The sequence below is a fragment of the Pristis pectinata genome, chromosome 2, assembly GCF_009764475.1.
Source record: "Pristis pectinata isolate sPriPec2 chromosome 2, sPriPec2.1.pri, whole genome shotgun sequence".
Lineage (NCBI taxonomy): Eukaryota > Metazoa > Chordata > Chondrichthyes > Rhinopristiformes > Pristidae > Pristis > Pristis pectinata.
Window position 1 is genome coordinate 144,151,008 of NC_067406.1, and position 25,876 is coordinate 144,176,883.

At 48.6% G+C, this 25,876-nt stretch overlaps 1 protein-coding gene across 1 annotated transcript; it reads left to right on the forward strand.

The window, feature by feature from the left end:
- The first annotated feature begins 432 nt into the window (after nucleotides 1–432).
- On the forward strand, nucleotides 433–25,876 carry cisd2 (CDGSH iron sulfur domain 2). The gene is made up of 3 exons (XM_052045851.1): nucleotides 433–597; nucleotides 23,161–23,375; nucleotides 25,575–25,876. Exons 1-3 carry the CDS (start codon nucleotides 495–497, stop codon nucleotides 25,662–25,664), a joined length of 408 nt encoding a protein of 135 aa, XP_051901811.1. The 5' UTR covers nucleotides 433–494; the 3' UTR covers nucleotides 25,665–25,876.

Consider the following 25,876-nt stretch of genomic DNA (forward strand, 5'->3'; position numbering starts at 1 on the left):
GTGAGTCGTGTCCTGTTTGGGGGAGGGGTTGGTGTGTGGTTTGGGAGCGGGTTTGTGTTGTGATTGGGGAGGAGGTGAGGATAGGGCAGGTAGTGATCAGGGTGGGGGCTGTGTGAGGGGTGGGGGCAATGATCAGTTGTGAGAGGGGTGGGGGTTGTGTGAGGGGTGGGGACATCAGGGGTAGGGGTTGTGAGAGGGGCAGGGGGGTCTGTGTGAGGGGTGGGGGCTGTGATGGGTGGGGGTAGTGATCAGGGTGGGGGCTGTGTGAGGGGCGTGGTCTGTGGGGGGCGGGGTCTCCGGGGGGCGGGGCCTGGCTGATGGACGGCTGTCACTGAACCAATTTCAAAACCAATGATTTTCCCGCTCGCCCTTTCACCTGAGCAGCGAGCCAATAGGGAACGGCCATCTGGCAGCAGGGCGCCCGCCAACCAGCGCCAAGGTGACGTCACCGCGCGTCGGCCCGAGGGGCGTGGTCTCCGTCTTCCGCCGCCGCCATGGTGCTCGAGACTCTGGCGCGCATCATCAAGGTGCAGCTGCCCGCCTACCTGAAGCGCATCCCGCTGCCGCTCACCGTCGGCGGCTTCGCCCGGCTCACAGGTGAGGCGAGGGCGCATTGCACTGATCTCTTCCCACCCCCGCCCCCCTCACCCCGCCCTTACCCCCACCTATCACCCCCACCCCCCGCACCCAGTCCCCCCCCGCACCCAGTCCCCCCGCACCCATCACCCCCCGCACCCATCACCCCCCGCACCCCACCCCCCCGCACCCATCACCCCCACCCCCCCCGCACCCCACCCCCGGTCCCCCTCCTGCATCCATCACCCCCACCCCCCGCACCCAGTCCCCCTCCGCACCCATCACCCCCCGCACCCCACCCCCCCGCACCCATCACCCCCACTCCCCGCACCCAGTCCCCCTCCGCACCCATCACCCCCCGCACCCCACCCCCACCCCCCGCACCCAGTCCCCCCCCGCACCCATCACCCCCCGCACCCCACCCCCACCCCCCGCACCCAGTCCCCCCCCGCACCCATCACCCCCCCGCACCCATCACCCCCACCCCCCGCACCCAGTCCCCCCCCGCACCCATCACCCCCCCGCACCCATCACCCCCACCCCCTGCACCCAGTCCCCCTCCGCACCCATCACCCCCCCGCACCCCACCCCCCCCGCACCCATCACCCCCACCCCCTGCACCCAGTCCCCCCCGCACCCAGTCCCCCCGCACCCATCACCCCCCGCACCCATCACCCCCACCCCCCGCACCCAGTCCCCCTCCGCACCCATCACCCCCCGCACCCCACCCCCCCGCACCCATCACCCCCACCCCCCGCACCCAGTCCCCCTCCGCACCCATCACCCCCCGCACCCCACCCCCCCGCACCCATCACCCCCACCCCCCGCACCCAGTCCCCCTCCGCACCCATCACCCCCCGCACCCCACCCCCACCCCCCGCACCCAGTCCCCCCCCGCACCCATCACCCCCCGCACCCCACCCCCACCCCCCGCACCCAGTCCCCCTCCGCACCCATCACCCCCCGCACCCAGTCCCCCTCCGCACCCATCACCCCCCGCACCCCACCCCCCCCGCACCCATCACCCCCACCCCCCGCACCCAGTCCCCCCCCCCGCACCCATCACCCCCCGCACCCCACCCCCCCGCACCCATCACCCCCACCCCCCGCACCCAGTCCCCCTCCGCACCCATCACCCCCCGCACCCCACCCCCACCCCCCCCACCTATCACCCCCACCCCCCGCACCCAGTCCCCCCCCCGCACCCATCACCCCCCGCACCCCACCCCCACCCCCCCCCACCTATCACCCCCACCCCCCGCACCCAGTCCCCCCCCGCACCCATCACCCCCCCGCACCCCCCCCCCCCCGCACCCATCACCCCCACCCCCTGCACCCAGTCCCCCTCCGCACCCATCACCCCCACCCCCCCCCACACCCCACCCCTGGTCCCCCTCCTGCATCCATCACCCCCACCCCCCCCCGCACCCCACCCCCGGTCCCCCTCCTGCATCCATCACCCCCACCCCCCGCACCCAGTCCCCCCCCGCACCCATCACCCCCCCGCACCCATCACCCCCACCCCCTGCACCCAGTCCCCCTCCGCACCCATCACCCCCACCCCCCCCCCCCCACACCCCACCCCTGGTCCCCCTCCTGCATCCATCACCCCCACCCCCCCCGCACCCCACCCCCGGTCCCCCTCCTGCATCCATCACCCCCACCCCCTGCACCCAGTCCCCCTCCTGCACCCATCACCCCCACCCCCCCCCGGTCCCCCTCCTGCATCCATCACCCCCACCCCCCCCCCCCCAGGTCCTCCTCCTGCACCCATCACCCCCGGTCCCCCCTCCTGCACCCATCACCCCGCACCCCCGGTCCCCCTCCTGCACCCATCACCTCACACCCCCGGTCCCCCTCCTGCACCCATCACCCCCGGTTCACCCCGCACCCCCATCACCCCCGGTCCCCCTCCTGCACCCATCACCCCCACCCCCGGTCCCCCTCCTGCACCCATCACCCCCACCCCCGGTCCCCCTCCTGCACCCATCACCCCGCACCCCCGGTCCCCCTCCTGCACCCATCACCTCCACCCCTGGTCCCCCTCCTGCACCCATCACCCCCACCCCCGGTCCCCCTCCTGCACCCATCACCCCGCACCCCCGGTCCCCCTCCTGCACCCATCACCCCGCACCCCCGGTCCCCCTCCTGCACCCATCACCTCCACCCCTGGTCCCCCTCCTGCACCCATCACCCCCACCCCTGGTCCCCCTCCTGCACCCATCACCCCGCACCCCCGGTCCCCCTCCTGCACCCATCACCTCACACCCCCGGTCCCCCTCCTGCACCCATCACCTCACACCCCCGGTCCCCCTCCTGCACCCATCACCTCACACCCCCGGTCCCCCTCCTGCACCCATCACCCCCGGTCCCCCTCCTGCACCCATCACCCCTGGTTCACCCCACACCCCCATCACCCCCGGTTCACCCCACACCCCCATCACCCCCGGTCCCCCTCCTGCACCCATCACCCCCGGTCCCCCTCCTGCACCCATCACCCCCGGTCCCCCTCCTGCACCCATCACCCCCACCCCTGGTCCCCCTCCTGCACCCATCACCTCACACCCCCGGTCCCCCTCCTGCACCCATCACCTCACACCCCCTGCACCCATCACCCCGCACCCCAGGTCCCCCTCCTGCACCCATCATCCCCAGCCCCAGTCCCCCTCCTGCACCCCTCACCCCCACACCCCTGGTCCCCCCCCTGCACCCATCACCCCCTGTCCCCCTCCTGCACCCAACTCCCACCCCCTGTGCACATCACACGCAGCCCCCCTCGCACCCACAACCTACACTCTGTGGAGGGAAATGGACAGTTGACATTTCAGGTTGACACCCTTCACCTGGATAGCTAGTTTAAAAAGGTGAGGGAAAGGGGTGGAGCAAGAGCTGGCAGGTGGTAGGTGGATCCAGGTGAGGGGGCAGATGAGGGAGGGGGAAGAGTGGGAATGATGTCAGAAGCTGGGAGGTGAGAGGTGGAAGTGCCAAAGAACTGAAGATGATGGAATCTGATAGAGGAAAGTGGAGCATATAATAAAAATAGAGAGATGGGGAAGGCAGAGGGTAGTAGTGGGGGAGGGGGAACCAGTGGGAGGGGTGTGTGGGTGATGGGCAGATGGAGAAGGATAGGTTTTGCTCAGAAATGTTGACTGTCCACTTACCTGCATAGCTGCTACCTGACCTGCTGAGTTCCTCCAATTTTTGTGTGTCCACTTCTCTTAAGAAGTAGATTGTCAGGTTAGGGAACTTGTTAGCTTTTAGTCCCAATGGTTTGCCCAGTACCTTTTTGTTACTCACAGTTGTTTTAAAATCTTCTCTTTCCCTTTTTCCCTGGGTTTTCTACCATGAAGGTACAGAACATTTATTCAAAGTCTCTGCAAAAATTGGCTGCATTTTGTATAGGGAGGAGGACAGGGTCTGATTTTAGGAGGACGTAGATGGTCTGCTCAGTTTGGCTGACAATGCCAGATGGAATTTAATCCAGCGGCACATGGCGCAGTTAGTGGAGCAGCTGCCTCACAGCTCCAGTGACCCAGGTTCAGTCCTGACTTCCAGTGCTGTCTGTCTGGAGTTTGCAGGTTCTCCCTGTGACTGTGGGGTTTTTTCCCACATCCCAAAGGCATGCGGGTTGGTAGGTTAAATGGGCCACTGTAGATTGCACCTAGTGTGTGGCTGAATGGTGGAATCTGAGATGAGTAGATGGAAACGTGGGGAGAATAAAATGTGATATAAATTAAATGGGTGGTTGATGGTTGCAAACGACTCGGTGGGCTGAAGGACCTGTTTCTCTGTTGCATTGGTTCTCGAGATGAACATCTGAGGTGTCCTTTTTCAGGAAACGTGGTTGATGGAGCCCTCACCCACATCTCCCTCATTTCTTGCACGTCTGCCCTCACCCTGCCTAACCCCTGACAACAGTGTGGGCCAAAGGGCCTGTACTGTGCTGTAATGTTCTATGTTCTAAAATGCAGCCCTTTTGTTGTCTCCACCGATCACCTCCCAGCCTCTATCACCATTTCCACCCTTCCCTCCCTCACCTGAGCCCATCTGCCAATCAGCCCCTCTCCTGGATGGACCTATTGCTCGCCAGCTCTTGACCCACCCTTCCCCTCACTTCGAGACTGTCTCTCTCTGCTCAACTCTTTCAGTTGAGGTGAAGAGTTTCAACTGGAAACATCAACTGTCCATTTTCCTCTCCAGACGCTGCCTGACCTGAGTTCTTCCAGCAGCTTGTATTTTTCTCCAGATTTCAGAATCTACAGTCACTTGTGTCTGCCTCAAAGTAAATGGTGTAAGGATTATAATGGAGATAGGGACAAATATTTTTGAGGCTAGTGGGGATATATCATGCTGTCTAAATGTGGTGAGGCTGAAATACTCATTACATTTAAAAAGTGTGTGGAAGTCCATGTGCTGGAAAGTGGGATTAGGGTGGAGTGTTATTTTTGACCTACATTGATGTTATGGGCTAAATGGCCTTTGCTTTTCTAAGGGACCTCCCTTCTTGTACTTATAGAAGCTCTTTATATTCCTTGCTAGCTTGCTCTATAATTTATTTTCTCCCTTTTTCCGTCATCCTTTGGGAAAATTATAGACACCAGCATTTTACTAGGTTAGTGCTAATCTTCACAGCATTGTTTGTCTTTCCTTTCAATTTGATACGCTCCTTAAGTACTAATATTTGAGAATAATGAAATATTTCCTTGAATATCTGCCACTGCTTATTTATACCTTTTCTTGTAATGTGACCAGCACTCTATGGAAACTGCAGTTTAATTAATGTTGTATGCAGTTCTAGCAGAGGTCTCCTGCTCTGTATTTTGTGCTTCAGCATGGGCAAGTTGGGCTGAAGAGCCTGTTTCAGTGCTGTGTAACTCTGACTCTAATGAAGAAAACATCCCATATGCTTCTTAACTACATTATTGACCTTCCTGCTACCTTTCTAAATATCTGTGTAGGTACACTACAATGTCATTCTGTTTATTGTATTGTGGAGAAACAAGAGGTCCTTGGAGTGAATGTCCACAGATCCCTTATCTTGTATCTTCCCAAGCTCATTGCTTTGTATTTCGTATCTCCACCCCCGCCACCACCCCCCCCCCCCCCCACACACACACACACACACACACACACACACACACAGTCAGAGGACAAATGTGCAGGGAGATAGCTGTAAAAATGATGGGGTTGTAATAATAGGTGATTTTTAATTTCCCTTGTGTTGACTGAGACTGCCTTAGTGCAAAGGGATTGGATGGGGAGGAAAGTTTTCTCAAACAGTATGTAGATGTCTCTACTAGAGAGGGGGCAACACTTGACCTCTTGTGACGGCAGTGTCAGGGAGCACTTTGGGACCGGTAACCATAATTCTATCGGTTTTAAAATAGTTATGGAAAAAAATAGGACTACTCCATAAATTACAATGCTAAATTAGGGCAAGGGAAATTCTGAAGGCATTAGACAGGAACATGCAAAGGTTGATTGGGAGAGGCTGTTTGCAGGTAAAGGGATGTCTGGCAAATGGGAAGCTTTTAAAAATGAGATAGGGAGAATTTGGAGACAGCAGATTCCTGTCTGAATGAAGGAAAAGGCTGCTAGGATTAGGGATATTGAGACACTGGTCGGGAAAAACGCATATGTCAGATGTAGGCAGCTGCGATCAAGTGAATGCTTTGAGTAGTACAAGAGATGTAGGAAAACACAAGGGAAATCAGGAGGGCAAAAAGAGGACATGAGATGGCCTTGGGATAGGTAAGGAGAATCCTAAGAGATTATACAAGTACAAGAAGTCCCCGGGTTACGAATGCCCGTACTTACGAACGGCAGGAAGAAGAGGCGCGGAATTGGGTGCAGAACGGTTTGCCTGTCAGTGTTGACCTATTCCAGGTGATGAAGGTGGTGAACGGCTGGATCATGGATTTCATGTGTTACAGTCTGTACCGCTATTTCGGGGCAGGGATGTTCGAGGAGTTCTGAATGATGAGGGACGCCATGAATGGTCACCAGCCCCCTCTCCCGCTGCCCCCACCCACCATCTATCTCTCTGGCGCTCTCTCTCTCGCTCTCGATCTATCCAGCACCCGCTCTCCCCCGACAGGTCGTCCCCGTGTAATGACACCAAACACACATAAGACTGATGACAGTCTTTACGTGTCCCGGTGATAACAAGTTATGCTGTATTTTAGATTGCTTCACATTATGTGTGGAATTATAATGCAACTGGAATCAAAATTCCATTTGGATCTTAATATATAGCAATAAATAACTGAAGCTTGTAGTGATTTAGGACTAATTGACATTAGATGTGAACTGTACGTAACTGTTCCGACTTACATACGAATTCACCTTACAAACAGACTCAAAAACGGAACTCATTCGTAATCCGGGGACTTCCTGTATATTAAGTGCAAAAGGGTAACTGAGGAAAAAAAATGGGTCCTGTTCGGGATCAATTTAATCGTGTGTGTGTGTGTGGAGCCACAGGAGATGGGAGAGGTGTTAAATGAATATTTGTATTTATCATGGAGAAGGTCATGGAAACTAAGGAATTAAAGGAATGAATAGTGATGTATTGGAACATATCCACATTAAAACAGGAGATGCTGGCAGTCTTAAGGCACTTAAAGGTGGATAAATCCCCAGGGCCTGACCAAGGGTATCCTAGGACATCATGGGAAGCTAGGGAAGGAATTGCAGGAGCCCTGGCAGAGATATTTACATCATCATTAGCCACAGGCTAGGGACTGGAAGGAAAAGCCAGGGAACTACAGGTTGGTGAGCCTAACGTCATTGGTGACAAGGTTACTAGAGGGGATTCTGAGGGGGTGGGATTTACCAGCGTTTGGAAAGGCAGGTACTGATAAAGGATAGTCAGTATAGCTTTGTTCATGGGAAATCATGCCTCACAAATTAGATTGGGTTTTTGGAGAGGAGGTAATGGAGAAAGTTAACGAAGGCAGGGTGGTAGACATTATTTATAAGGATTTTAACAAGGACTTGACAAGATCCTGCTGGTCTGGAAGGTTAGATCACTTGGGATCCAGGGTGCGCCAGCCAATTGGATATAAAATTGGCTTGTTGGAGACAGGGTGGTAGTGGAGGGTTGCTATTCAGATTGGAGACCTGTGACCACTGGTGTGCCGTAGGGATTGGTGCTGATCCACTGTTATCTATATTAATGATTTGGATGACATGGTTAGTAAGCTTGTGGATGGTGCCAAGATTGGTGGTGCTGTGGAGAAAGTTATCTAAGAGTACAATAGGATTTAAATATCTGGAGAAGTAGGCCAAGGAATGGCAGATGGAATTTAACTCAGACAAGTGCAAGGTATTGGATTTTGGTCAGTTAAACCAGGCTAGGACTTGCACAGTGAATAGTAGGGCCCTGGGGGGTGTTGCAGAACAGAGAGAACTGGGGATACAAGTACGTAGTTCCCCGAAAGTGGCGACACAGTAGACAGGGTGGTTAAGAAGGTGTTTATGTTTGCCTTCAGTCAGGACATTGAATACAAGAGTTAGGACATAATGTTGCAACTGTACAAGTTGTTGGTGAGACCACTTTTGGAGTATTGTATGCAGTTCTGGTCACCCAGCTATGGGAAGGATGTCATTAGCTGGAAAGGGTGCAGAAAAGATTCACAAGGATGTTACTGTGACAAGAGGGCTTGAATTATAAGGAGAGGCTGGATAGGCTGGGGCTTTTTTTTCTCCCTTGGAGCTGAGAAGGCTGAGGGGTGAACTTCTAGAGGTATATAAAATCATAAGGCGTATAGATAAGGTGGATATTCAGTCTTTTTCCCAGGGTAGGGGAATTTAAAACTAAAGGACATATATTGAAGGTGAGAGGGGAAACTTTAAACATAGAGGGTGGTGGGTATATGGAAGGAGCTGCCAGAGGAAGCTGTAGAGGCGGATACAATTACAATATTTAAAAGACGTTAAGACAGGTGCATCAATAGAAAAAGTTTGGTAAGTTGGGGCTAAATGCATGCAAATGGGACTAGCTTGAACAGACATCTTGGTTGGTATGGATGAGTTGGGCGGAAGGGTCTGCTTTCCATGCTGTATGACTCTAAATTCCATTTGTCACTTTTCTGTCCAAATCACCAGATTTTCTATATCTTCGGAACTTGAGATGGTTAATGGGGATGTCTTGGGGATAGTCTGCATTATAGCAGAGGAGGTACTAGCTGTCTTAAAGCGTATGAAGGTAGATAAATCTTCAGGGCCTGATCAGGTATATCCAAAAACACTGTGGGAAGCTAGAGAAGAAATTGTGGGAGCCATGGCTAAGATATATGCATCATCGATAGTGACGGGGGAAGTAATGGAAGACTGGAGGGTGGGGAATGTTGTGCCTTTATTTAAGAAGGGCTGCAAAGAAAAGCCTGGGAACTACAGGCCAGTAAGCCTATTATCTGTGGTAGGTAAGTTACTACAGAAAATTCTAAGGAATAAGATATACCAGCACCTTGGGAAGATGAGTTCATTAGGGATAGTTAACATGGCTTTGTGGGTGGGAGATCATGTCGCACGAATTTGATTGAGTTTTTTTGAAGAAGTAACCAAGAAGATCAATGAGAGCAGGGTGGTAGATGTCATATGTATGGACTTCAGTAACACCTTTAAGGTTCCACATAGTTGGCTGCTATGGAAAGTTAGATGGCATGGGATTCAGGGGAGCTGGCTAATTGGATGCACAATTGGCTTGATGGTAGGAAGCAGAGGGTGATGGTAGAAGGTTGTTTCTTGGACTGGAGGCCCGTGACTTAGTGGTGTGTCTTGGGGGTTGGTGCTAGGCCCTTCTATTTGTCATCTATATCAATGATTTGATGATAAAGTACGAGGCATAGTAAGTTTGCAGATTACACTAAAATAGGTAGTGGCATTGACTGTGAAGTTACTTATCAGGATTTACAGAGGGATCTTGATCAGCTGGGTAAGTGGGCTGAGAAATGGCAAATGGAGTTTAATTCGAACAAGTACAAGATGTTGCATTTTGGGAAGACAAATCACGGTAGGACATTCATAGTCAACAGTTGAGCTCTGGGGAGTGATGTAGACCAGAGGGACCTAGGAGTACGAGTACATGGTTCCCTGAAAGTAGTGTCACAGGTAGACAAAGTGTTGAAGGCTTTCACCAGTCAGGGCATTGAGAATAGAAGTTGGGATGTTATGTTGCAGTTGTACAAGACATTGGTGAGGCCACATTTGGAATTGTGTTCAGTTTTGGTCGCTCTGCTCAAGGAAAGATGCCATTAAGCTCGAAAGAATGCAGAGCAGATTTACGAGGATTTTGCTGGGACTTGAGGGACTGAGTTATGGAGAGAGATTGAGCAGGTTGGGTCTTGAACCAACTGGCAAAACCCTGATCACCACTACAGTTTAGCAACACTATGACCACTTTGATCACTTTGCACTAAAATGGACTTTTTTTTTGTTCTACTTGTGGTTTTTTTCTTGTAAAAATTGTGTATAATTTGCTTTTCTTGTTAATGCTGCTAATATGATGCTATGTGCCTATGATGCTCCTGCAAGTAAGTTTTTCATTACACCTGTGCATACATGTACCTGCACCTATGACAATGAACTCTTAACTTTGGAACGTAGGAGAATGAGGGGTGATCTTATAGTTGTAAAAAAAATCACGAGGGGCATTGATAGGGTAAATGCGCACGGTCTTTGGGTTGGGGAATTAAGAACTAGAGGGCATAGATAAAAGGTGAGAGAGGAGAGACTTAATAGTAACCTGAAGGGCAACTTTTTCACTGAGAGGTTGGTCAGTATGTAGAATGAGCTGCCAGAGGAAGTGGTTGAGGCAGGTACATTAACAACATTTAAAAGGTACTGGGACAGGTACATTGGAAAGGTTTACAAGGATATGGGCCAAACGTGGGCAAATAGGATTAGCTTAGATGAGAATCTTGGTCAGCATGGACCAGTTGGCCTGTTTCTGTGCTGTATGATTCTATCTTCCTGCTGTTTATAGCTTTCCTCAAAATCAACCACAGCCACTTTGTTTTATCAGCAAACTTTCATCATGTCCTCTGCATTTAAGTGTAAATCCTTAATACATACTACCACAAAAAAAGAGATGGTGTACTGATCAGTCATGTTCTTGGTACTAGTATGTAAAGAAAACGAGGTGACAAGGCTCTTGTGATACGTTGGGTATTGTATACAATTTTGCCCTTGCTTAATAAAGGATATACTTTAGAGGGAGTGCAATGAATATTTACCAGTGAATGGAAAGTCTCACACCTAAGGAGAGATTGAGCAGGTCATTTAGAAGAATGACTGGTGACCTCAATGAAACACAACATTTTCAAAGGGCTTGACAAGGTCGATACAGGAAAGGTGGAGACACAAGAGTTTGCAGATGCTGGAATCTGGAGCAACAAACAATCTGTTGGAGGAACTCAGCGGGTCGAGCAGCATCTGTGGAAGGAAAGGAATTGTCAAAGTTTTAGGTTGAAATCCTACATCAGGAAAGGGGAGGGGTGGTGGTGATGGCCAGTATAAAGAGGAGAGGGGGATGGGGGGGTGGAGGTGATGGCCAGTATAAAGAGGAGAGGGTACGGGGGGGTGGGGTGGAGGTGATGGCCAGTATAGAGGAGAGGGGAATGGGGGGGTGGAGGTGATGGCCAGTATAAAGAGGAGAGGGTACGGGGGGGTGGGGTGGAGGTGATGGCCAGTATAGAGGAGAGGGGAATGGGGGGGTGGAGGTGATGGCCAGTATAAAGAGGAGAGGGTACGGGGGGGTGGGGTGGAGGTGATGGCCAGTATAGAGGAGAGGGGAATGGTGAGAAAGGGGTCTGAGGTGATTGGTGGACTGAAGAGGGTGAAAGATGACAGGCAGGTTGTGCCAGGGGGTGGAGTTCGGAGACAGTGGCAGGTGAATGATAGATGGAGGCAGACAGAGAGAGGAAAAAATATGGAGAAGCAGATGGCGCAAGGTGAGGGTGGGGGGAGTTTGAAGATACAGCTGCTGGAGGGAGATGAGCAGCAACACAAGGGCTACCAGTACTGGACTCCTAAGTAAAGGAGGTGAGAATGGGAGCCACTGAGGGAGAGGTGCATGGCAGTTGGAACCAGATGGGGGAGGGGGGTACCTGTGGGTGAACAGTTCGTGTGTAGTTGGGGGATGGAGATGGGTGAGGGGCAGTTGGGGGGTATGAGGGAAGGGACACAAAAATGGGAGGATTGGAAGGGGGGGAGGGGGAAACAACCCACTGGAGGGGAAGGTTAGCTAAAATTGGAAAACTCAATATTCATGCCATTGGGATGTAGGCTACCAGGTGGTGTTCTAGTTTGCATTGGGCCATATCCTGGCAATAGAAAAGGCCAAAATGGATGGATCAGTGTGGGAATGGGAAGGGCGATTGAAATGGCATGTAACTGGGAGCTTGGGATGGCCATTGCGGACGAAGTGTAGGTACTCTGTGAAATGGTCGCCCAGTCTGCGCTTGGTCCCTCTGATGTAGAGGAGGTCACTTTGGGAGCTCCAAATGCAGTAGATGAGGTTGGAGGAGGTGTGTGGAACCTTTGCCTCACCTGGAAGGGCTGTATAGGTCCCTGGATGTTGTTGAGGGAGGAAGTGCAAGAACAAGTGTTACGCCTCCTGCACGGGCAGGTAAAGTGCCAGGGGTCAGGGAGGGATGAATGGTCCCTGTGGATGGTGGAAAGGGGTGGGCAGGAGATGATGTGGTTGGTGGTGGGATCTTGTTGCAGCTGGTGGAAATGATGAAGGATGACATGCTGGATGCGGAGGCTTGTAGGTTGAAAGGTGAGGCCTAGGGGATCTCTGTTCTGACTGGAGGGAGGTGGAGTGCAAGCAGAAGTACAAGAAACAGAGGAGCTACAAAAGCAGGCTTCATCAACAATAGCAGAAGGGAAGGCATGCTCCCTGAAAAAGGAGAACATTTCAGATGTCCTGGAACAGAAAGCCTTATCCCAAGAGCAGATGCAGCAGAAAGGAATGGCATCCTTACAAGGGACAGGGTGGGAAGAGGTGTAGTCATAAGTAGCTGTGGGAGTCGGAGGGTTTATAGTAAATGGGTGTTTCCCTTGGTTGAGGAATCTACAGCTACGGTCACAACTCTAAAAATGAGGGGCAATCTCTTAGGAATTTTCTTTTCTGGAGGACTCAGCAGGCTAAAAGTGAGATCAGTAGTTTTTGGGTATGTGGAATGCAAGAATATGGGGATAGGGCAGGTAGATGGTGTTGAGGTAGAAGATCAGCCTTGAATTTACTGAATAGCAGAGAGGTTTGAAGGGCCAAATGGCCACCACCTGCTGCTATTTATGTCCCTACATCCTGATGTCCCAGCACATCACTTGTATTTCCGCTGAAAGAACACCCAATGCCATAAAGAAAAATTTATTTGCTGTGTTCTAGCAAATTTAAGGTGCTTATGTTTGCAAATTTTTTCCACATGGGTGAAAGAAACTAGTTCAGGGGAGAAAAACCCTTCAACTACAGCAGGTAGTTCAGATTGTTTATCTAACATTTAAATAATGGGAGGATGGGGTATTGGAAAATCAGTGACGTGCACAGTGACTGGCAATGGGGTATTAGCAGAGCATGTAATTAAAGTAGGTGAGATGGTGGAGGTGTATTGGCGTGTTGAAGGGTGGATAACTTTGTAAGTGGTATGTTGGGTTCATTGGTACCATTTTCTAATCGACATCAGAGTGCAATCAAAAAGAAAGAAAATAGATGGACAATTGAGAGGTTTTCAAAGCAGTGGAAATAACTGATTCATGAGTGAGATTGACAGATTAATCCTGTGCTTTGATATTTGGTTTACTATTGTCACTTGTACCAAGGTACAGTGAAAAACTTGTCTTGCATTCCGTTCATACAGATCAATTCATTACACAGTGCATTGAGGCAGTACAGGGTAAAAACAATAACAGAATAGAGTAAAGTGTCACAGCTACAGAGGAAGTGCAGTGCAGGTAGACAATAAGGTGCAAGGTCACAACAAGGTAGATTGAGAGGTCAAGAGTCCACCTCATCGTATAAGGGAACCGTTCAATAGTCTTATCACTGTGGGATAGAAGCTGTCTGTGAGCCTGATGATATACGCTGTCAGGGTCATGTATTGCAGTCTGTTGGTCAAAGTCAAGGATCCAGTTACAGAGGGAGGTGTTGAGTCCCAGGTCTAGGAGTTTGGTGATGAGTTTGTTTGGAATTCTAGTATTGAAGGTGGGGCTGTAGTCAATAAACAATAGTCTAACATAGGTGTCTCTACTGCCCACATGCTCCAGAGATGAGTGTAGGGCCAGGGAGATAGCGTCCACCGTGGACCTATTTCGGAGGCACATAGATGAATTGTAGTGGGTTGAGATTTTCTGGGAGGCTTGAGTTAATGTGTGCCATGACCAGCATCTTGAAACACTTCATGATGGTGGATGTCAGAGCCACCAGTTGGTAGTCATTAAGGCATGTTACCTTCTTTTTCTTGGGTACCGGGATAATAGTGGTCTTAAACAGGTGGGAACCTCAGATTGAAGCAGGGAAAGGTTAAATATGTCTGCAAATACCTCCACCAACTGATCAGCACAAGTTTTGAGGACACAGCCAGGGACACCATCCGGGCCAGATGCTTTCCTGGGGTTCACTCTCTGGAAGACTGATCTTACGTCCTGGATGATGACCACAAGTTCACTTGCATTGGAGGCTGTCGGGGTGGTTGGTGACAAACCAAATCCCCTTCTGTTTGAAACATGTATAGAATGAGTTAAGCTCATCAGGAAGGGATGCATTGTTGTTGACTATGCTGCCTGACTTGGTTTTGTAGCCCATTATAGCATGTAAGCCCTGCCACAACTGATGGCTGGTCTGGGACTCTATTTTGAACTGGTATTGTCTCTTGGCATCTCTGATAGCTTTACAGAGGTCAGGGCCACCTGATTGGAATGCAGCAGTCCTCGACTTCAGTAGGGAGTGGATCTCCTGGTTTGTCCATGGTTTCTATTGTCCTCTTTTGTACGCAGTCCTCAACGCACTTGCTGATAAAGTCTGTGATGGTGGTGACATACTCGTTAAGGCTGGCAGCTGAGTCTTTGAACATGGACCAGTCCACTGACTTAAAGCAGTCGCGTAGAAGCTCATCCATTTTGTCAGACCAGCACTGTACAACTTTCTGTACTGGATCCTCCTGTTTCAGTTTCTGTTTGTATGCAGGGAGAAGAAGCACAGCCTGGTGGTCAGGTTTACCAAAGTATGGGTGGGGGAGGGATGGCTCAGAAGGCATCTTTGGTTGTATAGCAACAGTCAAGTGTGTTTGGGCCCCTGGCAGGACAGGAGACGTGCTGGTGGTATTTTGGTAACACTCTCCTGAGGTTGGCCTTGTTGAAGTCACCTGCAATAATGAAGAGGGCCTCAGGGTATCCTGCCTCAAGGCTGTTGACCAGAGTATAGTTCCTTGAGTGCAGGCTTCATGTCCCGTAATGTAGACTGCCATCAGGAAAGCTGAAGTGAATTCCCGTGGCAGGTAGTATTTGCTGCATTAAAGTTTTCCTACAGTTATGTTAGCCTGCAAGTAGCAAAATAATGATTTATAAGTATGAAAACTTTTTGCCCATACACCTCTGCTTGCTGAGGGTGAACGGGACTTGCTGACCTACACTTGCTATGTAATAAAGTTCTTAGCCTTGTTCTTAAATCCCCACATGATTGCCACCAAATTGAGCAGAAAGTATAGTCATACAGTATAGAAATGGGCCCTTTCGATGGTTCAAGTTAAATGTCTGTGGCAAACCCATAGAGTGATTATTGTCTGTCTAGCAGCCTCGTAGTTTGCCTGGAAGTTTGAAAGACTCTGACAACAAGGTAAGAGTTGGGGGATAAACCCAGGGTTATGGGTGAATAATCAGGAGTGACGCAATATACTTGAGGATTTCAGTAGACTGAATCTACATTGAGGTTGGAAGAGGTGACGTGACAGATGTCGACCGACAGTTGTTTCAGAGTCACACAGACATCATGGTTGCCAACAACCTGTTTCAGTTTAAGAGTTGCAGGGGCAAAGCTTGGAATGTGTTTGTGACAGGAACCAAAGGGAGGATGGTCCTGGTCTTGTGCCAGCAGTTCCATAGCAAACCATGAGATAACTGCAGTGTGTAACTTAGCTCGTTCCTGACTTCAACTCAAAACCTCCGTTCTGCCAATAGACACAGCACCAAGTCCAGGGGCTGTGTAGAGCTGGAGGCAGCACATCTGACCCTCAGTTCTGACCAGTGATGGCTGACCTATGGAAAATGGCCTCTTTCACCTGGATGAAAAAGACAGTGGTCTTTTTCTCCCCCTTTCTTAAGATTTTTAATAAATTTCTAAATCTCCAAAAAGGGTTTTAAGTAATTTTAAAATATAATTTTTATATAAATCCATCTAAACAGTTTCTAAGCATCTACAATCAGAGGCATTCAAAGGCGAGAGGGCCACAAGGTCTGCCACCCAAGACCAGAGGAACCACAGTAACCAGACCAAGGGCTGGACCTGGGTCACCCAGCAGTGTCAGCTACAACAAGGACAATCCAATCCAACCTGACCACTTCAGTGGATGCTTATTATTCATTCCCTGGACCCAGATGTCACCAGCGATGTCAGTATTTATTGCCCCTCTCTAACTGCACTCTAGAAGGTGGGAGTGGACAGCCACCTTCCTGAACCAGGGAGTTCTGCTGGATTGATGTTTGGTTGGAGGAAATTTCCATTCACCCAGAACTGGTTGCTGAATGAGCAACATGATGCTTCAGACATGAAGGGGCCTGGAGAGGCTGCACTGGCATAATGCTGGGTGTGAAACCAGACATTGCAGATATTCTTGCCATGGGGCAGACAGCAGATCAGAAACAGGGAAGGAGCAGAGTTACTAGGATTTTGATGCTAAAATCAATACCTAAGCAATGTTTAGATTTCAGTGTTTAGATCCTGAGAATTCAAGATCTGTGCTGGCTAATAACACTAAGTTGCTGAACCCAGTTCTTACTTGTGTGCATTATAATTTTGTTTCTGGATTAATGGTAAGATTCTGTGAAAATACCGGGAACTAATTTGCCTCTGCGAGTTGTGTTCCAGTCTAAAAGCAGCTTCAGTGCATTGTGTATATATTTAAATGTAGTATTATTATAGTTGACATGTAACAGCTAAACTGTGTTATGTGTAGTGAGGTAGTCTGGAGGGTTAGCCAATGTAGAACAGAGGAAATGTTGAAATATCTGTGGTCCTGTGGTATTTTTCATCTATGCTGTTGCTGTTTAGAGTGTTAATGAACTAAATATCTGATGGTTTAATGCAAGTATTCCAATAGTTGAGGGTAAATGAAGTTGCATTATCCAAACAGGAAGCTGTATTTAAACAATATTAACTTGAAAATTAAAGCAAAATTAATGAAATCTTGGGCGTGCACTTCTCGTAGGATTTGCATTTCAGCAGAGGCTGATATCTTGGTTCATGCTGTGAATTGGGGACAGTGCTTTTAGGGGAGGGAACATGAAGGTGTAGGTTTGATTTCTTTTTCCTGACTTAAATTGCACAGGGCAACGTTGAGGACGCAGCTTGAGCAGAGGAAGGAAAGGCAAATTGCTCTTGGATTTATTAATATAGTAGTTAGAGGGCAGCAATCTGTTGCCCTGATCTGATTCCAGACTACAGTGAGTCCACAAAGTAGGAAGAATGTATTCGGTGTGCTCTTGGTTGTGTGGATAAAAAAAGAGGAAGTAGCAGCTCTTGTAACCACTGACAAGTTCACAAGACAAGGGAGCAGAAGTAGGCCATTTGGCCCATCGAGTCTGCTCCAAAGAAAAGGAGGAAAAAAGAAATGAGAAATGGGGAGGGGGGGAGGCAATGAGGGAAAAAAAACTATTCTAACCCCAATTTCCGGTCTTATCCCCATATCCCTTGATACCTTGACTAATTAGATATCTATCTCCTCCTTCAACGCCTCCAATGATCTGGCCTCCACTGCTGTACATGGCAAGGAATTCCATAAATTCACTACCTTCTGGCTAAAGAAATTTCTCCTCATCTGTTTTAAACCTGTACTCTCTAATTCTAAGATTGTGCCCTCTGGTCCTAGACTCACCCACCAAGGCAAACGGCTTAGCCACATCTACTCTGTCCAGTCCTTTCAACATTTTAAATGTTTCTATGAGGTCCCCTCTCATTCTTCTGTACTCCAGTGAGTACAGTCCAAGAGCTGACAAATGCTCATCGTATGTAAGCCCTTTCATTCCAGGAATCATCCTCGTAAATCTCCTCTGAACCCTCTCCAACATCAGCACATCCTTCCTAAGATATGGGGCCCAAAACTGTACACAGTATTCCAAATGAGGCCTCACTAGTGCCCCGTAGAGCCTCATCAACACTTCCTTACTTTTATACACTATACCTCTCGAAATGAATGCCAACATAGCAATCGATTTCCTTACCGCCAATCCGACCTGGTGGTTAACCTTTAGGGTATCCTGCACGAGTACCCCCAAGTCCCTTTGTACTTCTGTACTTTGAATTTTCTCTGCTTCTAGATAATAATTTGCCCGTTTATTTCTGTTTCCAAAGTGTACAACTGCACATTTCTCATCATTGAATCTCATCTGCCATTTCCTTGCCCATTCTCCTAAACTATCTAGGTCTCTCTGCAACCTTCCTGTCTCCTCAATACTCTCTACTCCGCCACCTATCTTGGTGTCATCCGCAAACTTAGCCACAAAACCATTTACTCCATCATCCAAATCGTTAATGTACAAGGTAAAAAGAAGCAGCCCCAACACCGACCCCTGCGGAACACCACTAGTAACCGGTAGCCAACCAGAACAAGATCCTTTTATTCCCACCCTTTGCTTCCCGCCAACCAGCCAATGCTCCACCCATTCTACTATCCTACCTGTAATTCCATGAGCTCTCATCTTATTAATCAGTCTCTTGTGCGGCACCTTGTCGAAGGCCTTTTGAAAGTCTAAATACACAACATCTACCCCCTCTCCCTTATCCACCCTACCTGTGATTTCTTCAAAAAAACTCCAATAGATTGGTCAGGCAGGATCTTCCCTTCATGAAACTGTGTTGGCTTGGACCTATCTTGCTTTGCACCTCTGGGTATTCCATAACCTCATCCTTGAGGATCGATTCCAATAACATTCCCACCACCGATGTCAGACTAATAGGTCTGTAATTTCCTTTATGCTGCCTCCCACCTTTCTTATTACAGTGGGACTACATTTGCGACCCTCCAGTCCTCCGGAACCATGCCGGAGTCTATCGATTCCTGGAAAATTATCACCAATGCCTCCACTATCTCTAAAGCCACCTCCTTCAGAACCCGGGGATGCACCTCATCCGGTCTGGGAGACTTACCAGTCTTTAGCCCATTTAGTTTTCCTAGCACCTTCTCTCTAGTAATCTTAACTGAACTCAGTTCCATTCCATGAGACCCCTGACTAACCAGTATATTGCTGATGTCCTCCAAGGTGAAGACCGATGCAAAATACTCATTTAGTTCTTCTGCCATCTCTTTATCATCCATTATAATCTCTCCCGCACCATTATCAATTGGTCCTATATCAACCCGTGTCTCTCTTTTACTCCTTGTATATTTAAAAAAACTTAGTATCCTTTCGAATGTTATCTGCCAACTTCCTTTCATAATTCATCTTTCCTAATGACCTTCTTAGTTTCTTTCTGCAGGTTTTTAAAAGTTTCCCAGTCTTCTGTTTTCCCACTAATTTTCGCTTCCTTGTATGCCCTCCCTTTTGCTTTTATTTTAGCCTTCACCTCTCTCGTTATCCACATTTGTGCCTTTTTTCCATTCAAAACCTTTTTTTCTTGGAATATATCTATCCTGCATTTCCCTTATTGCTTGTAGAAATTCGATCCATTTCTGCTCCGCCGTCCCTCCAGCTAGCTTACTCTTCCAATCAATTTGGGCCAGCTCCTCTCTCATACCACTGTAATTTCCTTTGTTCCACTGAAGTATCGATACACCAGTTATCAGCTTCTCTTTCTCAGATTTGAAACTTAACTCAATCATATTGTGATCACTAGTTCCTAATGGTTCCTTTACCTTTAGTTCCCTAATCACCTCCGGTTTGTTACACAGCACCCAATCCAAAACAGCCGATCCCCTGGTGGGCTCATCAACAAGTTGCTCCAAAAAGCCGTCCCGTAGACATTCCACAAACTCTCTCTCCTGAGTTCTACTGCCTTGCTGGATTTCCCAGTCCACCTTCATATTAAAATCCCCCATAATTATCTTCACGTTGTCACTCTGACACGCTTTTTCTATTTCTAACTGCAACTTATCGTCCACTTCCTGATTGCTATTAGGGGGCCTATATATAACTGCTACTATTGTCCTTTTACCCTTGTTATTTCTTAGCTCCACCCATAAGGATTATACCTCTTCTGACCCAATGTCCTTCCTTTCTTTTGATTTTATATCATTACTAACCATCATGGCCACACCACCCCCTCTGCCTACCCGCCTATCCTTCCTATACACTGTGTACCCCTGGACATTTAGTTCCCAATCACATCAGTCATAAAGCCATGACTCGGTGATTACCACAATGTCATATTTATTAACCTGTAGTTGTGCCACTAGGTCATCTACTTTATTCCTAATGCTACATGCATTTAAATATAGTACATTTGGTCCAGTATCTGCTATTGATTTTGTTGTACTTCTATTGTTCAGCAAATTATCCTGACTTCTCACCTGCCTGTCCTTCTTGCCATCCTCACTGCACACTGTCTTGGACTTGTTTCTATAAACCTCCTCCCTTACCCTAACATCTTGTATCCTAACATCCTGGTTTCCAACCCCCTGCCAGATTAGTTTAAACCCTCCCCAACAGCTAAATTAAACATTCCCGCCAGGATATTGGACCCTTTGGAGTTTAAGTGTAACCCATCCTTAGTGAATAGGTCATGCCTCCCCCAAAATCCCAATGATCCAGAAATTTGAAGCCCTGCCCCAGTCACTCAGCCACACATTCATCTGCCAGAGCTTTCTATTCTTACTACAGTTGGCACGTGGCACAAGGAGTAATCCTGAAATTACCACCCGTGAGGTCCTGCTTCTCAACTTTCTCCCTAACTCCTTGTGTTCCTCCTTCAGGACCTCTTCTCTTTTTCCACCTATGTCATTGGTACCTACATGTACCAAGACTTCTGGCTGATCACCCTCTCCCCTCAGAATATTCTGGACCCGCTCTGTGACATCCCGTACCCTGGCACCAGGGAGGCAACACACCATCCGGGATTCATTGTCGGTTTCGCAGAGTCTGTTATCCTTTCCCCTCACTATAGAATCCCCAATAATCACTGCATTTCTCTTTCCCCGCTGGACCACAGTACCAGGCATGGTGCCAAGGTCCCGGTTGCCGTGGTCTTCCTCTGTCGGGTCATCATCTCCAACGGAATCTAAAATGAGATACCGATTTTCGAGGGGGACCGCCACAGAGGTACTCTACAAACTCTTTATAACTCCTGTCTGTTTCCTGCTCGCTCTCCCTAATCAGCTGAAGGTCATCGAGCAGCTGCTCCAGACTCTCAACGCGTTCCTTGAGGAGCCGCATCTCGGTGCACTTTGTGCAGATGTAGTCATCGGGGAGGCTGGTAGTCTCCCAGGGTCCCCACATCTGGCACTCCAAATGTAAGACCAACCCCAGATGCCTACTGCTAAAGCACTGTCCAATACTATACTATTGAGATAGATGAACTAATAACCTACCCCCTCTCTATAAATCTCGCCTCTTACCCAGTCTCGCCGAAGCCTGTTGAGCCAAAGCCCAAATCAATCTGCTCCGTCTCACTCCGCTGCCCGCTCTGACGCTGCCCGCTGGATATGGCAGTCTTTTTAAATCGCCCACGCGCTTCCAAGTGACGTCACGTGCCTGCACAGTCACTCGCCGCTATCCTGGTTGTCAGTGTGAACTACTGATTGTTTTCTTCTTTCCCTTTGCCCCTCTGCCTGATCTGAAGGTTTCCAGAGTTGTATTTTGTGATTTCCAGCCTTCCTCTATTTTGTTTATAAACCTTCAGGAACTGGGGAAGATGTGCAGAATTTCTAGTTGTACACTTTAATATTTTGGGGTTCTCTGTGGTGGAGAAAAATATTGTAGTTGGGCCTGTTTAATCCTTGTGGGAAGGAGAACATGTTTAATTTTTAGATTGGCAACTTAAAACTGAGCAAGTCCTGGAGGTCTCTGTGGCTTAAGGTCCTGCTGGTCAGTTCTGGTCCAGGAGCTGAGAGTCATTCTGAGCTGAGCGTTGTTTCAGTAATACTAGTTGTTTGCCTAGGCCATTAAAGTATCATGAATGTTCTCTGCTGAGCATGATATGTTCATCTTGGTATGAAATTGAAATGGTGGAGAGGATAAACGGTAAGGTATTGTGCATAGTACTGTCGAACAGAGCACTGATTCATTAAAACTCCCCTGGTCCTGCTGTCCAGGTATGTATCTCCTCGGTACTTTTTAAAAACAATATACAACTGATTGGGTTGTTTTCTGTTCTGCTGGGAACTCCTGCCTTTTGCTGCTGTGCCAGGAACCTTGTGGAGCCTTGTCCTCCAGCATCCCACCTAGCAATGAATCACCCAGATTCAGTGCAGAGAGGCTGGTATTGAGTGGGCCAGGACAGATGCTGTAGCTGCTTGCCACTGAGACATGGGACTCAGGACTGCACCCTGTGGGGCATGGTGAATGTAGACCACTGCTGGGGATTGGCAGGACCTGCTGTACGTATTGATGGACCACCTGGATCCCATGGTATCTTATCACATCCTTTGGCTGTGGTGGAAGCTGCTGTATTCCTCTGTGTTTGGCACACAATCTCATTGGCCAGCAACTACTGAGCTCATCACCACAGAGGAACCTCTGGGTTAGGGAGAGCTACGCAGCCAAAGAGATTAGCATCTGCACCACTCGCATCAGCCTTCACAGGCAGCATCTCCACATCAACCCATGGGGCAATTGGGTGGGGCCCTTGGCAGTAGCCCAGCACTAGTAGTATCACATCTCCTGTGTAGAAAGATATAATGACCCTTTAGCACTGATTCTATTAGTACTCTCATTCCCAAGAACACATCCCAAGTGCTAAGCTAGGTATCAGTATACTTATTTTAGCAGGGTGATCAGTAACTAGGCGATGTAGATTTAAATTAATTGGCGGGCATATTAGAGGGGGGTTGAGGAAAAAATTCTTTAACTCAACAAATGGTGAGGGGTCTGGAACTTACTACCTGAGGCAAAAATCCTGCTCACACTGGATGAATTCTTGAACTGTGACCTCTCACCATGGGCTAAGATGTGGCAAGTGGATTAACCCAAAGTCCATTTCTCACTAGCATGGATAAATTGGGCTGAACTGTCACATTCTTTGCCATAAACGTTCTAAAAATTTGCACCCTACACCTTGCAGATTATTCATTTAACAGGAGAGTTTTAATTTTAGGCTCTCAGATCCTTGACGCTGTAGTCTTTGCCTCTTCTGAAAGTGGTGCTGAAATTCTGCCTTTGCCAGTATAACCTCGCCTTGTTGCCTCCAGTATAACCTCGCCTTGTTGCCTCCAGTTGCAGAGTGGCTACGGTTACTGCCGTTTCTTGGAGTTCTAGCGCTGCTTGGGTACCTTGCCATTCGACCCTTCATTCCTCGAAAGAAGCAGCAGAAGGACAGCTTGATCAACCTAAAGATCCAGAAGGAAAATCCCAAAGTGGTGAATGAAATCAATATCGAGGACCTGCAGTTTACTAAGGCAGCGTACTGCAGATGTTGGCGATCAAAGACGGTAATGATATGCAACTGTTGTCGGGCAGTCCAGCTAAGGTGCATGTACAGAGAATTGATGGTGATTATACACCAGATGAAAAGGCTCCCACTTGCCAGTTTGAGCTTGGAGATATTTCCTTGCATTCAAGAGCATAGATGACAGCATCCCTACCTGTGACGGGAAAAAGGACATGTGCTCGTATAAGCAACCTCAGTAACCATGGCATACTTTAGTTGCAGTATACAAGGTGACAATAACAGCAGATAAGATACAGTTTATCTGTGAGCTTAGCCAGCTGCCCTTCCCACATACTTCAGTAAAACGTTTATCTTCAGTCTTTGCAGCCATTTTGTCAGTTGGATTTGATGAGGCAGGTTTCAAACAGCCAGCACAGTGATTAGAAATTGTTGTCTTAGTGCATAGCTATTTCATCTGACACCCTCGAGAAACAGTTATGTCCAGATCCAGTTCTTCAGAGGCAGCAGCCCCCACTTTGACCATTAGAAGTAAATGTGGATGATAATGATGTCTTTTGGATTGAGAAACTCGTGTATTGGTGCACCTCAGATAAGGTACTACCTTCCGTAAGGCCTGAGCTCTTGACTGCTTGGCTTGGTGAATGTAAATAAGCCCATTATTTGGCAGAGAATTTTTTCCATTGTCTGGCTGCATGTTTCTCGCAATCATCAAAAGAGACAAATGTGCATTTCACTGTTTGTGGAGCTTTACTGAGTGCACATTGAAGGCTGTTTTTTCAGAAGCAATGTCGACAAGTAAATACTTGACTCAGATCTTTGGGATGCCCTGGGAATACCTTCCTGTATAAAAGTAATTTCTTTCTTGGCTTAAATTCATTGAAATGCCCATTTCAATGCAATTAAATCCAAACTGTAGTGTTGATGTGTGTGTTTCCCAACTGGTGGTGAGCTCTAGCACTTGGCCTTGGCTTGAGCCAGGTCTGTGTCGGTGTACAGCCTGAATGGCTGAGCTGAAGCTTGTGATTTCTAGTAACGTGGAAATGTTTAAAACAAATTGCATTCGTCATAAGCATTTTGATAATACAGAATCTGTTTTGAATTATTCTGATCACAATGACAGTTAGTTCCTAAGAATTTGGATTCCAGAAAGTTGTTAACTTTTGTGTGATGGGATCAGAAATTCTTCCTCTTTAGTTAATTGTAAAGCCATAGAACCATAGAACCATACAGCACAAAACAGGCCCTTCGGCCCACCATGTTGTGCTGTCCATCAAACCACCCTCACGCTATCTAACCCCTTCCTCCCGCATATCCCTCTATCTCACATTCCTCCATGTGCCTATCCAACAAACTCTTGAACCTGTCCAATGTATCTGCCTCCACCACCACCCCAGGCAGTGCATTCCATGCACCAACCACTCTCTGGGTGAAAAACCTCCCCCTGACATCTCCCCTGAACCTCCCACCCATAACCTTAAAGCCATGCCCTCTCGTCTTGAGCATTGGTGCCCTGGGAAGGAGGCGCTGGCTGTCTACTCTATCTATTCCTCTCAATATTTTATATACCTCTATCATGTCTCGGCTCATCCTCCTTTCCAGTGAATAAAGCTCTAGCACCTTAAGCCTCTCCTCATATTCCATACGCTCTAATCCAGGCAGCATCCTGGTAAATCTCCTCTGCACCCTCTCCAACGCCTCCACATCCTTCCTATAATGCGGCAACCAAAACTGAACACAGTACTCTTAAGTGTGGTCTAACTAGAGTTTTGTAAAGCTGCATCATCACTTTGCGGCTCTTAAACTCAATCCCACGACTTATGAAAGCTAACATCCCATTGGCCTTCTTAACTGCTCTATCCATCTGTGAGGCAACTTTCAGTGAACTGTGAATATGAACCCCCATATCCCTCTGCTCCTCTACACTGCCAAGTACCTTGCCATTTACCTTGTACTCTGCCCTGGAGTTTGTCCTTCCAAAGTGTACCACCTCACACTTCTCCGGATTGAACTCCATCTGCCACTTGTCAGCCCAGCTCTGCATCCTATCAATATCCCTCTGTAAGCTCCGACAGCCAGTTGGCCTCTTACACTTGATTCAAGAAGGGATGATTATTCTGGTGGACTGAAATGCTTCCATATCAGAGTACACTCTGACATGACATAAGGGTACAAGAACAAACTGTGAACATGTATTAAACTCAGGATTGAATCTGAATGGTCTTATTTTCTTCTTTTATAGTTTCCTGTTTGTGACGGGTCTCACAACAAACACAATGAATTGACGGGAGATAACGTGGGTCCATTGATAATTAAGAAGAAAGAAGTATAACATTTTTATTTTCTTTGAGTGCCATAATGTGTTCATTATGTGATGTAAAGAATTTCTAAGCTGCAATCATGAACGTTAATAGTCCAATAAATGTCTTTGCAGTATAATTTGCACAAGATGTAAAGCTTTGTCACTAACATGTTGTAATTTGTCAGTGTACAGTGATGGTGGTGCATTCTGTTGTTTTTCATTAAAAAAAATTAATGATTAAA

Coding starts and splice junctions, on each gene's coding strand:
- cisd2 (XM_052045851.1), top strand. CDS start 495: ATGGTGCTCGAGACTCTGGCGCGCATCATCAAGGTGCAGCTGCCCGCC. Junction 598..23,160: donor CGGCTTCGCCCGGCTCACAG/GTGAGGCGAGGG, acceptor TGTTGCCTCCAG/TTGCAGAGTGGCTACGGTTA. Junction 23,376..25,574: donor GATGTTGGCGATCAAAGACG/GTAATGATATGC, acceptor CTTCTTTTATAG/TTTCCTGTTTGTGACGGGTC.